This window comes from Balaenoptera acutorostrata, chromosome 1, assembly GCF_949987535.1.
Source record: "Balaenoptera acutorostrata chromosome 1, mBalAcu1.1, whole genome shotgun sequence".
In the NCBI taxonomy this organism is placed as follows: Eukaryota; Metazoa; Chordata; class Mammalia; order Artiodactyla; family Balaenopteridae; genus Balaenoptera; species Balaenoptera acutorostrata.
In genome coordinates, this window is record NC_080064.1 from 27,180,198 (window position 1) to 27,197,324 (window position 17,127).

At 50.5% G+C, this 17,127-nt stretch overlaps 1 protein-coding gene across 1 annotated transcript in view; it reads right to left on the bottom strand.

Moving 5' to 3' along the window:
• The window catches only part of CSMD2 (CUB and Sushi multiple domains 2), a 676,782-nt gene that overhangs the window by 315,655 nt on the left and 344,000 nt on the right, over positions 1-17,127 (bottom strand). Inside the window, exons 11-12 of the mRNA XM_057529595.1 lie at positions 3,821-3,924; positions 488-600 (exon numbers count right to left, since the gene is read on the bottom strand). Coding sequence (XP_057385578.1) covers positions 488-600; positions 3,821-3,924 — 217 coding nt within the window. The remainder of the gene's footprint in view (positions 1-487; positions 601-3,820; positions 3,925-17,127) is intronic.

The window sequence follows — 17,127 nt, forward strand, 5'->3', positions numbered from 1 at the left end:
TGGTAAAGGCATCTCTTGGACCCCAGACTTTGCCGTTCCCTTAATGCCTGTTCCCGCCAAGAGATGCAGGTCACCCGCGTCTGCATCCTCCTCAGGTCACCAACGGTGTGTGTCTGTCCCTAGCCCTGTGCACACAGTCACTCATCACTATGACACCCAAATAGGGTAGCTTGGGAAGCTACTGTCTCCGGTCTAAAGATTTTATAAAATAAGCAAGACTCAGAAAGTTTATGGGGCTTTTCAAAGGTCTACACAAGCCAGGTATGAACCCAGGATGGAACTGATGTGTGTGATTGATCCCAGATAATCCTCAAAACAGCCCAGGAGACCCACTGGACAAAGAAGGAGGCTGGGACTCAGAGGAGTTGAATAACATGCCTAAGGAGAGGAAGCTAGTGCAGGGCAGAGCCGGGATTCGAACCCAGAGCTTGTTGACTCCAAACCAGACCCCAAGTGTCTGACTCATCGGCTCCCCAACAGCAGTTACCTTCGTAAGAAGCCTTGAAGCCCAGGGAGCTGCCACTGCTGTCGGTCTGGAAGAGGAGCCACATTTGATGGTTGGTGCTGACAATGAGGTCTGGGACCGACGTACCTGTCAGGCTGTCAGGAGAGAGAGATTCAGAGGCGTGCACCCCACTGTGGCACCCCAAGAGAATGACGGTGTGACTGGTGACATCTAAAGGAACATCTAGGTGCCAGGCCCACTCGGGCAGACACTGAGCCCCACAGTGTTTCTGGCACTGAGCCCGGCAGCACGTGCTCACGCGCTGGGAGACTCAGGACCACTCCCCTCCGGCCACAGGCAGAGCTTGCATCTCAGCCACGACTCCCCTGCCCAGACTCCAGGGCTTGGAAGAGAGATCTGTGTCCTCACTTGCACAGGGGAGGGATGGCCGGAGCCAGATCTAATCAAGGGGGTGTCTACACCCCTGCAACCTCCTGTCTTTCGTGTGAACTGTATTGCAGAAAAGACACAGACAGAAACCCATTTCCCCAGTCGGAACCCAGCCGGTCCTTTTAATGAGGCACCTCTTTCCACTCCAGCATGAGAAGTGAGGCTTAAAGCACAGCCACCGCCCTGGGCAACGCTCTTTCTGAAGAAGAGAGTTTAGGCGTGGAGAGGACTCTGATTCAACTCACATTTACCAGGCGCCTACCCAAGTCAGACCATGTCCCTTTCATTATCTTATTTAATGTCCCCAGTAGCCCAGTGAGGTAGAGCTTGTGTTATGCCCACTGTACAGATGAGAAGACAGAGGTGCAAGATGGGCAGCGGCTTTCCCAAGGTCAGCCTGCTGGAGCGGCAGACTCAGAGTCCACGGTACAGCCTGGGGCTCCTAGAAGAGACCTGGCTTCCTTTTTCTGCTGAGACCAAACTGCCAGCACAGATGGGGTGTGGGGGGTTGTGAGGGGGTGGTTGGATTGATGGGCCCTAATCTCTGCTCTACCCTGGGGTCTCAAAGCTTGAGGAGGGCTGTTGAGTTGGCTGCAGAGAGGTGATCGGTACTCTGTGAGTACCATGCAGCTGGAGCGGGGAGAGACCACCTGGGACACACCAGCCTGGTGCGCGTGACAGCCCTGGGCTGGGGCCTCTGACGTTCTGTAATGAGTAAGGATGGACTCCAGGGTGGTGGTGAGCAAGGGTGAAGACCAAGGCCTCTGCTCTTCCTCTGTGTGACCCAATTACGACAACTAAGGAACCCAACGATTTTGCATGTGTTTCCCTGAAGTTTTGAAATTGACGTTGGCCTAAAGAGACCTGAGGGTGGTGGGGGAGCCCCTGGGCTGCTACAGAACTTGTTGGGATCTCACTCAAACTAGACTGGTCCAGAGACCTGGGTACAAGCCCTGGATCTGCCATTCATTTGCTGAGGGACCTTGAGCAAATGGTCGAGCCTCTCTGAGCTTTTTCACTCCATATAAATGAGGAGTTGAAATGTATGATCCCCCAGAGTCTTTTCAGCTCTGCTGTTCTACGGTTCTCTCTATGACAAAGCACAATGGGGTCGTGGGGGAGACAGAGTGGGGTCCTGGCCTCTTGGACACATCGAGCTGATGTACCACACAGGTCAGCATGCCAGGGCAGGTGAGTGATGGGGATACACAGAGAGGAGGGGAGGGGTTGAGGAGGATGGGTAATTCATGTGTCAACCTGATTGGGCCACAAAGTGCCCAGATATCTGACCGAGCATAATTCTGGGTGTTTCTGGATGAGATTAACATTTAAACTGGAAGACTGAGTAAAACAGATTGCCCTCCCCAATGAAGGTGGGCCTCATCCAATCAGTTGAAGAACTGAATAGAACAGAAAGGCTGACTCTCTCCCTAGTAAAAGAGAATTCTTCCTGCCTGCCTGACTTCCAGGTAGGACAGTGCTTTTTTCCCACCCTGAACTTGAACTGAACATCAGCTTTTCCTGGGTCTTGAGCCTGCTGGCCTTTGCTCTAGAACTACATCATCAGCTCTCCTGGGTCCCCAGCTTGCTGACTCAGCCTGTGGATCTTGGGACTTGTCAGTCCCCATTATCACACAGAATGATTCCTTATAATAAATCCCTTTTTTAATATACACATCCTATTGGTTGTTTCTTTGGAGAACCCTGATTAATACAGTGGAGAGTAGGCAGCAGGGACGATGCCCTTCAGGCTGACATTCCACTCCTTTCTCTTGAGGGATCCCAAGTCCCAGCCATGTCACCTGACATGGTAGGTTATGTTATTCAACTGCCCTAATAGGATATTCCAGGTAGATGTGAGGAAGGTATGAGAAGCACCCAGAACAGAACAGCTCCTGGACAAGCCAGCTATTACAGAATGGCCATTTTTTAATTCAGCATTAAGACCAGAGGGTGTTAGCGTGGTTGGGACGGGGTGTGGCATGGGATGCTGTCCTTGATGGAAATCAAAAGACATGAATTCAAGTGCTGGTTCTGCCACCAACCATCTTTGCACCCTTTGGGCCTCAGTTTCTCCACCTGTTAAATGGGTATAATAGCACCTTCCTCACAGGGCTGCTGTGGGAATTAAATGAGATAACTGATGTGAAAGTTCCCATCACAGTGCCTGGGCACATAGTAGGTGCCCAACATATGTGAAATCTCCCCTCCTTCTTGGCAGGGGAGGTGGATGAGGTCAGGCCTGTCTATCTCTCTAACGCTGGGCCACACACCTTGAACAGGAGTATTCTCCTGCTTTCACGTCAGGCTAATCATGGTGGGTGAAGGAGGAGCCAAATGGCCCCCAAGAGCTGAGACGCAGTGTAATGGAACCCAGGACAGCCCGAAGTCATACTCTCCTGTGACTAGACCATGTCAAACCAGCCTTTCTGGCCTCAGAAAATGTGGTCCCAATTCCCTGAAACCATCCTTTTCCCAGACAGTTATGAGCGTGGAGGGAAATTAGCAAAACACTTCCATTGTCTCTGTCTGAAGTTAGACCACCACACATGTACGTGGCCTTGAGGAAAAACTCCTGGGGGCAGAAGCAGGGTCTGCATAGACGCAGACAGGCAAGTGGAACGCTCCAGGCGCACGCACCAAACCTCCATTTCCCCTTCTCCCTAAGAGGCTGCCCCTTCTGTACACCTTCCCTGTGACTTCCTAGCGAGACTCTGGCCCAGTGCTCTGTTTCCCTTGGTAGGAGCAGAGGGAGACGGAAGGATTGTTGCTGAGACAGTGCTGCAGGACACCTGTCCTTGTCATCGCATGGTGGCAGGGGGTAGGGTCAGGGGGACCAAGCAGGACTCGACAAGCCCATCCCCCTGCCCCCAGCCAAGGTGCCCGTGCTCCTGCCCTGCCCACCACGTGCTCCGCTTCACTCACATGTAGAGAACCGTCTTCTGGTCCCCGTCCTGACCACCGTCCCCGACCGTCAGGGTGTCGTAACCCCTCTCCAGGTCAAACTCCTCGAAGGCCAGCTTGATCACCTAGGGAGGGAGCAGGGGTTAGGGAGAGGGCAGGGGCTGCCGGGAGAGACTCCCACGGCCTTGAAGACAGAAGGATCTTCATGTCCCCATGCCCAGAGCGCCCGCGACATCACCCCACACAACCCTCAATCCAAACTGAGCGTTTCCATGCCACCTTTTTGAGTGTGAACTTTTTCTCTCTGGGGACATACAGTCTCTGGGGTCCCCTGATGTTTTCCAAAGATGATCATGGTACATCTGGCCAATTCTGGAGGCTGTCATGGCAACACCAGGCACATCTGGCCAGCTGTGAGAGGATGAGACTCTTCCTTCATGCTTTAATGCACAGAAATCCCCGCGGAACTGGAGGCAGATTTTCAGGCCACATGTGGACTCTTAGCTATGCGGTCCCCAGGGACCTGCAGACATTTCCCTCGGCCTCTCCTCTGCCTGCTTTTCTCCATCCATTTGATTGTTTATTTGTTGAATAAATGAACGTTCCAGGAAAGGGCTTTCGACAAGATTCTTTTATCTTGTTTTAGTCCTGCCTGCTGCAAATATTTACTAAGCACTCACACCACATGCCAGCCTAGGAGGTAGGGTTTCATGGTGAGCATGACACGGTCCCTGCCCTGGGTGAGCGGGGAGACAGAACAGTAAACTGATAACCACAACCCCAGGTGACAGATGCTAGCCTATGGTGGGGGGAGGCGGGGAGGCTGTGATGGGGGGGGGTGGTCTGAGAGTTCTGAAGGCTCTGGAAGACTGTCGGGGTCAGAAGGGGGTGACACGAGAGGCAGGGGTCTAGCGCACAAGGCTCGAGCTGTGGCAGAGATGGAACATTCCGGAGTGGTCAGTGTCTATCAATGCAGGTCCACAAACTGAACATAGCCATCAGCTGCCTCACTCTGGGGGACGATGTGGTTGGGCCTTCTGTGCAAGGAAGTGGCTCAAGAAGGTCCAGAACTTGAGACATCTGCCTGGAGCGAGGTCCAAAGGGCCTCATAGCCTCCCCTGCCCCAAAGAGCTGGGCTTTATCCTGAGGGAGGAGCGGCAGGAGAGTTTTAAACAGTGGGTAACGGGGACAATTAGGTGTTGGAGAAGAACATTGGTCTGGCTGCTCGTGTGGAAACTGACGTGGCAGGAGAGAGGCCAGAGCCAGTGGGGCTGATTCGAGGCTTCGGTGGCAGTTAGGTGAGCGACGCAGGAGGGCCGCACAGTGGAGACGCACGAGAGAGACGGTCCTGCAGTCCTCAGGGTTTGTGGCTGGACGGAGGTGGGGACTGAGGGAGAGAGGGAGTCTGCGAAGACCTGCAGTTTCCCGGCTTGGGCAGTTGGGTGGTGGGTGACAGTGCCGTTCATGAAGACAGAACACACAGAGTCCCCTCCCCTAACATCTCATCTGGGCCTCTTTTTGTCTGTTTCAGGCTGGTTTCAATGGGATAAAGATCTTCAGTCTCCCAGTAGGGAGGCTGCAAGCGCTTCTTTGTTTTCCATTCTGCCCCTCAAGGAGTAGAGAATTCCCATGGATGGTTATTCCTAGTGGTGCAGGCTTCCTCTGTCCAAACCAAACAGCCCAGCAGAGCCTCACCCCAGGGCGCCTTCAGGTGCCCCGGAAGGAAAGGGCTGCTGCACTTGTGCCTGAGCCCAGTACCGCCTGTGCAGTGCCCTCTGCCTGGGCACGGAACTCACAGCGAGAAGCCGTGAGCGTGGACGGGAGGGAGGACGGGTGCCATTGGCTGGAAGGAGGCTGCAGGAGGCTTCCTGGAGGAAATGAAGCCCAGGCTGAGTTTGGGAGATGGACTGGGGTCCGATAAACGGAGAAGGAAAGGAAAGTGATCCAAGCAGAGGGAGAAGCAGGTGCTGGGGCAGACGCGTGGGCGAGTAGATCTGGAGTTGTCTGACTGAGAGGGAAGCAGAGGGCGGTGTCACCAGAGAAGTGGGAGGAGCCAGGTTAGGAAGGGCTGTCCGTCATGCTAAGGATTTAGGCTTTGTCCTAAAGACAAGGGGGAATCATGGAAGAGTTGTAAGTAAATGTACAGCATGAGACTTCTGTTTTAGGAGCAATAGCATTGAGGGCTGGTGGAAAACAGCCCGATGTCTGGGCTGCACAACAGTGTGGGTGAGGGAGGATGTGGGCCCTTAGCAGGCAGCAGTTGGGGCCTATTAGAAAACAGGGGATGGAGGAACTGGGGGTACTGACCTTGGAGAAGAGAGACTCAGGGGCAGAGGCAGGAGCAGCAGTAACCCTGGCTGGCTCCAGGGGCAAACGTGGAGACGGCAAGGCACTGAGAACCCACTCTGTGACTGTCAGAACTGTCCCACAATGAAAAGGACTGCATTCAGAGGTAGTGAGCAGCCCATCGCCGGTGGTATGCAAGTAGAGTGAGGATAGCCTTCCTCCTTGGGGCTCTCAGATAGTTTCGACAAAAATACTAGACCCTACTGATAAAAATCCTTGTTGGCTACATAGACACAGATTACAGTGAGCAACCTACAGAGTGGGGAAGCCTTAGCCCCTCTGGTTTTCCCGCCGAGCAGGCAAGCTCACCTCCATGTTCCCTGAGGACCCATCATCACCATCTGCTTAGGCTGGAATCGCCTTCCCATCTCTTACCCTCCCCAGTCCTGCCCTACAGAACGATGTTGCCATTTCCTAGCCCAGTACGCAAGGGGTGGGGGCCCTCGGCACCTGCTCCCCGCTGCCCTCCCACCTCAGGGCCTGTGTGGTCTCCCCTCACATCGGCCCATTCACGACCCGGGTTTGCACAGTCCCCTCCCCCGCCCCCGGTTCCCCTAGCAACGTCTCCGCATCCTTGAACTCTTGTCCAAGTGCTCTCTGATTGCCCTTCCTCTCCTCTCCGTGTCAGGACTTACCTGCTGCACTGCGACTGATCTGTTTACCTGGTCTTCCACTACACCATGAACTTCCTGGAGGGCAGGGGCCAGGTCTCATGGCCTCTGAACCACCAGCGCCTGTCGGTGTGCCAGGCACATGCCACGGGCTCAGACACTGCTGAATGGGAGAACGCTTTCCAGACCTTTCCTGACTCCCCAGCATGGACTGATCGCCAGGCTCTTGGACCCCTCACAGGAGCTATCATCAAGGACAAAGGTCGGCAGACTATTCCTGTAAAGGGCCAGGCAGTAAATATTTGCATCCCATCTGATGTCTGTTGCAATGACCCAGCTTTGCTGCTGTAGCATGAATGCAGCCACGGCTTCACACGTCCATGCAGCCATAATCCATGTACGCTGGTATGTATACGAATGGGCATGGCTGTGTTCCACTAAAGCTTAGTTTACGAAAACAAACAATGAACTGGATTTGGCCCAAAGGTGGTAGTTTGCCGACCTCTGGTCTAGGAAATTCTTTGAGACACTTAATCACAGTTTTTGATCTTCCCTTTGATCTTCTCTTGAGAGATTCTGTCACTACAAGAGCCAACACCTATAATGTACTCCACTCTGTTCCGAGTGCTTTACATACATCAACTCATGTAAGACTCACAACAGCCACTACGAATACCTCCATTTTACAAATGGGAAAGCCCAGGCACAGAGACATTAGGCGACTCGCCTAAGATCACACAGCTAAGTGGTAGAACTGGGACTCATCAGGCAGCCAGAGGCCAGGCCCTTACCACTGTGCTCGCCTCATAGCATCCCAGGGAGGTCTCCGGTCCACAAGGTAGGGACCACGACTTATCCTCTCAGTCTTCCCTAAGCTCTTTTTCTGGATCCCAGCGGCTCAGCTAACACTTGCTCATAAAATACTCCAAGGCCAGTTGTGCCTTCTGCAGACCAAGGGGCCTGGCCTCTGCAGGGAGTCAGGGTCCTGCCTGTACATTCTCACCACCGTCACCCCTTCCAGCCAGCCCCCACTCACGAAGCCACCGCCAAAAGACAGAGCACATGATTACTATGTCTATGATGGGAAAACATTGCTTTGAAGGCCAGAACCCAGAGCCATAAAATGATTCACATCACTGATTAGAGCACCATTGATGTGAGCTGCATTTTAGAGTGTCTGACCCTAACATGGGAGCTAATTACACCAAGCAGACAGCACAACATACACAATGTTGAAGCTTTGGGATGGGCCCCCAGTGCACGGTGTACTGGTGCTTTCATTTTTTTTTCGCTCTTCTCTTTGGCCTTTCTTTAAAGACAGGATCCTATAATGATTCATTAACTAACATACAGATAAATCAAGCTGGCAAAGTGTCTTTCTAAGGCAGGAGAGTGGCAGCACATGAAATAGGCATGATTAAAGAGGCACGTGTATATACAGCTCAGACACCCAATTTGCACCCATTAGGTAAATGAATAAACAAACCCTGCACTAGGACATAATTACTGAGCACCTGCCTTGTGCCAAGCACCGAGCTAGCTGCTTCCCATAAGTTATCTCACTTGCCTGACAATTTACAGCAGAATCTAAACGCCAAGTGCACAGTGCAGATGGTGAGTATTGGAGGACAGCAAAGGAGGGAGAGATGAAAGGCGGCCGCACGGAGGAGGTGGGTGTGCAGGGACCTGCAGGATGGAGAAGGGTGTGGGCTCCGTCCCGGACATGCTCTGAGCAGTGAACAGGGGAACAAGGAGCAAGGAGGGCAGCCGAGGGGTCAGCGGGGAGGGGCGAGCAGCACGGCTGAGTCTGCATTTTGCCTGGCAGGCCCGAGCAAGCAGTCTGGATTTGAGGGTGAAGATGGGGGGAAGCTATAACTCGCCATGGAGGGAGGGTTGCAGGCAGAGAGACCTGCCAGGAAGCTGGTCCAGGGTCCAGGAGTGGGACGAGGGCTTAGGGGAGCCTGAGTCTGTGTTCATTGCAGAGAGCGGGTGGGGGAGGGAATCCTGGAGACTGTACCCCTCAGCACACAGCCGCCTTTCCGGAGAATTGCGGGCAATGGGAGTGGGACCATGGAGGGTGCCCACCCTGGGCCCAGAGGACATTCCTTGCTTCCTGAGCACCATCCAGGACCAGCCGAAGGACAGGGATCTCAGTCCTGCCAGGCTGTGCCCAAGGTCTCAGTGAGGCTCCAGAGGATGTGACAGCTCTCAGGCATATTTTGGGAAGCTGGAGTCCCAAGAGATCTAGACTGAGATTGTTTTGTCCAATGACCGCATTTCTATAACTGCCTCCTAGCTGGGCTCTGGCCTCTGCTGCCCATCCTTCACTCTGTACCAAAAACTCTGTGCCCCACGACCCCTTAGAGCTGGGGTTGGATAACTATGGTCCTTGGGCCAAATCAGGCCTGTGGCCTCTTTTTGTTTGGCCCCTTGAGTTAGAAGTGTTCTTATTTTTTTAAAGGGTTAAAAAATAAATAAACCACTACAAAGAAGAATGTGCAACAGAAACCTCACATGGTCCTCAAAGCGTAAAATATTTATGATCTGGCTCTTTACAAAAAGTTTGCTGACCTCTGGACTACAGCAATGGTTTTTAAATTGAGTTCCCAGGCACCCCGGGGTTCTACAAAGGTACTAAGGGGGCACAAACAAAGGTGGGAAAAGAGCCAGAGTGGGCAGGGCCTTGCTCCAACCAAAGCAGTTCCTTTTGATCTAGTTCATGATTGGGACTCTGTGACAGACATAGTGGTTCACTCAATGTTCCTCCCACCATTTACCCTTTCTTAATAGAACGCTGGTTTTGTTTGGAGCGTGGCAATATACCTGGCTAACCTCAGAGCTAAGGACAGTGAAGTGACAGGATTCTGGGCAATGAGACATGAGCTGAGGAGTCCTCAGGGCATTTTCCCACCTCTCTCCTTGCTTTCCTGGAATACAAATGTGAGGACAGAGGTGAAGCAGCCTTCTTGTGATCATGAGGACAAGAGCCACATGCAAAGCATGGCAGAGGGAAAAATAGGAGGTGCTCAAGACACTGAGAAAACTACTAAACCAGCCCTGGAGTCTTCACTTCTGGACCTTTGGGTTATGGAGAAAATAATCAGTGTTTTGTTTAAGCTTCTGTGGAGGAGTTTTCTGCAATTCACAGCCAATCAGAACCTAATGACTATGGGTTCTGAAGCAAGGCTTTCATCACCACAGAAAGGTTTATCAACTCTTAAGCCTCAGGAGAAAGTTCCGCTTCTTGGCATGGAAACCCTAGGCTTTCCATGGCCTGCCCCTGCCCCTTCCCAGTGAGTCAGAGCTCCCTCCACAACCCTCGGCTCCAGGCCTGCTTCCCTATTCCTCCTCAGAGCACTTCTCTGAGCTCCTGAGGGCTGACCTTGGCTTCCCCCAACCCCCCGCCTCAGGATACTAATGCTGCGGACAGCCTGACTATTAGCTCCATGAAAGGAAGGGAACTCCCTTTCCCTGGGCACGGCCTGCATGGTGACTCCTGCCTGGGTCTTGCTGCGGACCCAGGGCGGGGCTGGAGAACTGGCTCTTGGGGTGGGGAGGAGGGGAGTCCGGTGGAAGGGCTGTTCTGAACCCTCAGGAGTTCAGGCAGAGAGGCCTCCAGCGCCTTTAAGGAAGGTTTTTGAGGAGGTTGGGAAAGAAAGCCCAGGGGCAGAGATTGAGATCTTTCAGAGGTTCTGGAACTTTGGTCACTACCTCAGGTTTAATTTTGCTGGCTCTGAGAGTAGTGAGCCCTTCATCCATTCATTCACTCATTGGTTGATGGATTCATTCATTCAATTATTCACTCAACAGTTAATACGTCCTTGCCAGGTGCTGGGCTTTGGAGAGGCAATAGAGGAAGACAAACATGGCCATTGCCCTGAGACCTCACAGTCTAGAAGGGGAGACACACGGGTATATGCGAAACACAGCGCAGTGTGATGAGTGCTGAAACCAGAGGAACACGGGGATGGGGCAAATGCGAGGGGCACAAAATCCCGGCTAGAGGAGGGAGCAGGCCTTGTCTTCACAAATAGAGGAAGGTGTGTGGGAACAGGCCACGGCCAGCTCTAGGGGAAGAGGAGTGCCAAAATACACCGGGAACTGAAAACAACTATAAAAAGGAAAGGGATCAGGGTCAGGACTTGGAGGAGGCCATGGAAGGGTCCCTCTAGAGCCACCCAGTTGTGAGGAATGAGCTGTGGGGGCATTTACGGAAAACCTCTCATCACCAGCCAGCATCTTGCATGGGGTGCAGCACAGAGAGTGCAAGAGTGAATGCTTGCTCAATGAATAAATGAGTGAACAAAAGGGCCAACACATGGGTTCCTGACATTTGCACGAGACAGCGATGGTTGGCTGGAGAGTTATTTCTCTGTTCTTCGGATCTACAAAGGGAAGAGTGACACTGATAATCCCCAAGGAGTGAATAATCAAAACGCTGTTATCTTTGGCTTTGAAGTTCATAAAATGTGCTTTCCTCTCCCTCTCCCTTCCAGGCCCCCTCCTTCTCCTTTGCGTCCTCATCGCTCCCCCTCCCATATCTCTCTTTCTCTCCTGCCTGCCTTTTACTTCTTTTCTAGCACAGGTGGATTAACTGTCCTGATCAAATCCAGCGAGGATCATATACAAATTGACTCATATGTCTTGAGTTCATACTGAGAAGCTGTGAAAGAAAGGCAGATGCGCGCCTGTAGGGGGCATCGACTCAGGTCTGGGTTTCAGTCCTGACCACGGAAATTTCATCAGCCACATCTTTCCTGAGGCTGAGCTGAAAGGTCCTAATAGGACCCAGCATGGGCGGGGCCATACCTGAGGAGCTACCTGACGCAGAGACAGGTCTCTTCCGTCAGTTGGTAACGTATCCAAACCTCTGCTGAGCTCCTCCTCTGTGCCGGCCACTGTGCTAACTGCAGGAGAGATAAACAAAATGCCACTCCTACTTTGGGGGCTCTCACGAGCTATGGAGGAAAGAGATTCCCGACACAGTGCAATGTAACATGCATGCAAACAGAAGGGGCTGATGAAGTGCTGGAGGAACAGAGGCAGGACTAAGACCTGGTGGAGGTAGGAAGGCTTCTCTGAAGAGGAGGGATCTGAACTGTGTCTCAAAGATGGGTAGGGATTTGCCTGGAGGAGAAGGGAAGGCACACTGGGATAGGGTGTGCTGGACAGAGTTATTAAAGGGCCAGCTGTGTCTGAACTGGGAGTTCAGTGTGGCTGAAGCCAGGGCTGCCTGAGGGGAGGTGGGCAGGAGGGCCTCGTGTGCTTTGCTGGGAGGGAAGGGGGTTGTTATTTGTCACATACGCCAGGTTCGTCAGAACCACCAGGATGCTCTTTAAAAATATAGGTTCCAGGTTCCCATCTCAGACCCACTGAATCAGGTCTTTGAGGAAAGAGCTTTGGAATTTGTGTCTTTAAACTTTCTCCAGGTATTTCTGAGGATTGACCAAATTTGGGAAATGTTATTGTGGGCAGAATGACTACAGAAACTTAGAGAGCCCATCTGGCCAAGGCGGGGCTCGCATTTCTCCAGACCATCCCAATCAAAGGGAGAATGCAGAGCTGTGTACCTAGTAGGCCAGCATCACTTGCTCTGAGCCGCCTTTTCTCTTTTCCCTGAATCTGCCCTGCTTCCAGGAGGATGCTTCTGGGAGGATGGACCAAGGTGGTTTTAATTGTTTTATTCTTAGTTTATCGAGGAGAGACATACCCTTCACCTGCCTCTGCAATGAGACTGTCAGTTCTTGTTCCCACAGTGCAGAGCAGCAGAGCCCATGGTGCTCAATCAAGGCTGCCATCTTGACATAGGTTCTCGGCCATTCCCACGTCAGACCATTTTTGGGCCTTGTTTGGACCTTCCAATTGCCCTTGGAGGCCCTAGTCACTGAAACATTCCCAGCTCCCTGTCAAGCTCAACCAGGAGAGGTCCTACAAGGGGGATGAAATGGCAGGAAGGGTCCTCATGCCCACACACATACAGGTACTAGGGATGCGTAATCATTCCATGATTATAAGGAGTCCTACTCTACACTCCTGCGGGCAAAACTCTCAGCTCCTTCTCATGACAGCATTTTTCTTCACCTGCTCATTGTGAAAGGAGCCCCTGCATTCTCAGTCCAATTTGCCTCTCACTCACTCCAGATCCTTCACTCACCATCCTCTTTCTCCTACATCTTCATTCTCTTTCTCTGTGCTTGTTTTGCCCACAGCCTACAAACGGGCTCAAAATCCCAATATCCTAAACAAACACCCTAAGTAGCCCAAAGCTTTCTGTCCACCTGGCCTCCCTCATGTGCCCTTTCTCCTTCCCTCACTTCACAGTGAAGTCAAAAAGGCTGTCTACATGCCTGGCCTCTTGAGCATCCCCCCCTCCCCATCCAGTCACTCCCCATCCCACTGTTGTCTCTGCCCCGCAAAGCTCCACTGAAAGGTCTTCTTCCAAGACCAAAGCCAACAGTCTCTTTCCAGTCCTTTTCCAACAAGACGTTTCTCAGTGTTGCCATTATTAGACATATCCTGGTTGGAAACTCTTCCTGCTTTTGCAGCTTGATTTCCCTCCTACCACGTCGACTGCTCCTTCTCTGTTTCTTTCACTGGATCTCCTTCATCTGTAAGGATTGTGTTCCCAGATCCATTCTAAATCTTTTCATTCTCTTTGCTCTCTCCAAGAAGGGTTATCCATGCCTTACGCTTCTGTTCCCAACTGTGTGTTGATGAAATGACCCCAAATCCCTCTCTTGAACCCAGATTTATCCAGTTTCCAACCAGTGTATCCAAATGTCGTTGGATGAAATGCAGGCACTTCAAATGCACATGCTTCCTTCTTGACTGCTGCCAAGCTTGTTCCTCTTCTTGTATTTCTTTTTAAAGCCACCGATTGGTCCACGTCAGAAAACACTGAGTCATCATCTATTTGTTCATTGAATAAATGTTTACTGAGTGCCTACTATATACCAGGCACTATGGTGGTCACTTGGGACACAATGTTGAATGAGATCTCTCCTTCTCCCTCCATCTCACACCCAATCAGCCATCAAGTCCCATCCCATTCCCTAAATTCCTCTTAAATATGTCTCCCCCTTCATGTTTCCAAAGCCTTGGTTGATGACCCCAGATTTCTTACTTGGGTAGCTGCTTCAGCCTCCTAACTGGTCTCACTCCCCCCAGTATCCCTCTCTAATAGCTCTACTGATGCCAGAGTAATCTTTCAAAAACTCAGACCTTCCTCCTTTTGCTCTGGTTCAGAAGAAAGAGTGGCCCTCATCCTTCCCAAGGCTGATCCCAGGGCTACCACTCCCAACCCCTCCCATCTATTCTGAGACCTTGTTCCATCCAGTAGCACAGCACAGCTACTGAAGTTCATGGGCAATAGACCCAGGAAGACTGGGTTTAAATCTCAGAGCTGCCACTTATTTCCTGGTTATGTGCTATGAGTAAGTTTCTTAACCTTCAACCTGTCCACGATTCAGTTTTTTCATCCATCAAATGGGTCTTTTTAAAACCTAATTAATTGTGCTATGAAGAGAATGAAAGAAAGTCATTTACACAGAAGGCCTAGCTCAGTTCTTGGCACATGACAGGCATACAATAAGAGATAGCTATTATTGTTATTACCAACAGCCTAACACTTCTACCCTTAAAAATCTGTTTCAGGATAAAACTCAAGCCTCTCTACCAAGCATGTGTGTTCAGCATGATCTAAATCTTGCTGACCTTTCCAGCCTCATCTTGATATAGGCATGTTGAATTATTTTCAGTTCTAAGAGACTGTTCCAAACCTTGGTGCCTCTGCACATGTATCCACTCTGAAATATTGATTTCTAAGCCTACTCATCCTTCAAGACCCTGTTCAAATGTCACCTCCTCTGTGAAAAGTTCCCTGACCTTCCAGGTAGTGGCTCCTTCCTAGATTTTCCCATCACACTCTAGACTCATCTCCATTAGCACTTATCCAAACTCTAGCTTTACATTTACTTACATGACTTCTCTCCTATGTGCACGCTCCTGTGCAGGGCAGAGATCATATCATGGTCAATGAACGAATAAATGCTCATCTCATAAAACATATTGTGAACTTGGAGAGGCTGTGATTTTTGCTGAAGGAGATGTTCCCAAAGTGACCAGACAAGCAGTCCTTGGACACACTTGTATCTCTCCTGTGGGCCAGTGAACAGGGGTAGGAACATGCTCTGCATTTTCCCTGCTATTTGCAGGAAGGCAGCTCCGAGTCTTCAGTCTAAGACTTTGAGTTTCTACTCTTACACCCTCCTTTCGGCATTGTATGCTCCCTAGCTGTCCTCCTGGGTGGTGTCAGTAAGGAACTCCCTTCAGCCTTTCTGGGCTCCCCTAGCACTACCTGAAGCCCAGTTAAGAACCCATGAAGCTGCTAAGAACACCCTTCTGCACAACTTGACTCTGAGGGAGTGTCCTTCAGAGGGGCTGGCTTCAGGAACCCGGGTTGGAGTGACCTCCTGCAGGGCATGTGGGGGAGTGACCAATATGGGGCCATTGACCTCCACACACCAGCCAAGGCTAGGCCTTCTGAGGGCAAATCAAATTGTTTCTCAGAAAATTCTCACGCCTTACCTACACATCCCCCGTACCCCACCTTAAGATTCAAAAGCAAACAGAGATAAGCATTTTTAACAATACCCAAGAAAGAGTCCTCTAGTCAGCAACTTAATAACTTCATGGTAGTAGGTCCTTCTTCTGGTTTAGCCTCCATTTCCATCCCCATGTGGCTGAAACATCCTTCTCCATTGACTAGGTTCATCACCAAATGGTTTGATAAAATATGAATCTTTCTTTGTAAAAGGCCTTGCAGAGGAAATCTGTTTCCAGTGTTCCAAGTATTATGGTCCTAGGCACTCTTGAGCAAACAATTTTAAAATGTTGAGTAAAATTTTAAAAGAAAAGAAAAAAAGCTTTTTACAAGTTAGTAAGTGTTATGAACGGAATTATATCTCCCTAAAATTCATATGTTGAAACCCTAACCCTCAATGTGATGGCATTTGGAGATGGGGCCTTTAGGAAGGTGATTAGGGTTAAATGAAGTAATAAGGGTGGGGCTTTAATCCAATGGGTTTGGTGTCCTCAAAAGAGGGGAGGAGGTACCAGAAAGTTTCTCTCTGAATGTGCACAGAGGAAGGGCCATGTGAGGACACAGTGAGAAGGAGGCCATCTATAAGCTGGGAAGAGTCCTCACCAGAAACCAAATTTGCTGGCATCTTGATCATAGACTTCTAGTCTCTAGAACTGTGAGAAAATAATTGTCTCTTGTTAAAGCCACCCAGTCTATTATATTTTGTTATGGAAGCCTGAGAAGACTAGTACAGTAAGAATTCTTAGAGTCTAAAACCCAGTGAATGTAGAGATACAAAATGTGATTCAGAGCATGAAGCTGGCTTTGACCTTGAGTGCATTTTTAAAAACTGGTGAAGTAGAGCTTTGGTTTTCAGGGCCTTGTGGAGAAGAGGGAGAAGGAGACAAAGGTCAGGGTCCACCAAAGTTGGGGACTCTCAGATGACACCCCTGAACAAAGCTGAGCTAGTTAAGGCTGCACCCTTAGTGTGAGGATGAACTAGAAATAAGCCTACCTTCCTTCTCATACAGCACTGCTACCCTCTGGGTAGATCTCGAGGCTTATTGTTTATCTCAGACCTTGACACTGAGTGAACAGCAAACAGAAAACTTCCCCTGAGACTCCATCATGCTAAATCTGTCTTCACATGGGTTTTCAGCCTTCAGATTACTTGGGTGGTTTGAAACCTTCATACTGAGAATTTAGTCTGAAGAGGTTTCTGGCTGGTAATGCCCCCAGGCACTGAGCAGAAGCAAACACACCAGCTTCTACCCAGGTCTCAAGGAATTCCCACAGGCAAAGTTTATGACTCTAACCACATAGTCGAAAGTTACAAAACAAAGAAAGAAACATGGTTCTGGGGGCCAGAGGTGAGAAACAACAGGCAACAGAGTGAAACTTGCAAAGATTTCATATACTGAGATTCATAGACAGAATATAAAACAAATGTGTTTAACATATTTAAATAACTTAAATATATGTAAGGAGCAAGAGATTATAAAATTAGCTCAAAAAGCACCTGAAAAAAAACTAAATAGGACTTCATAAACCAAAAACAATGACCTTTGAAATTAAAATAAATCTCCAGTGAATGACTTCAACGGAGGTTAGAGATAACTGAACAGAGAATTATTGAACAGAATGAGAGAAAATGATAGACGTTAAGAATCAAAGAAGAGGGCTTCCCTGGTGGCGCAGTGGTTGAGAATCTGCCTGCTAATGCAGGGGACACGGGTTCGAGCCCTGGTCTGGGAAGATCCCACATGCCGCGGAGCAACTAGGCCTGTGAG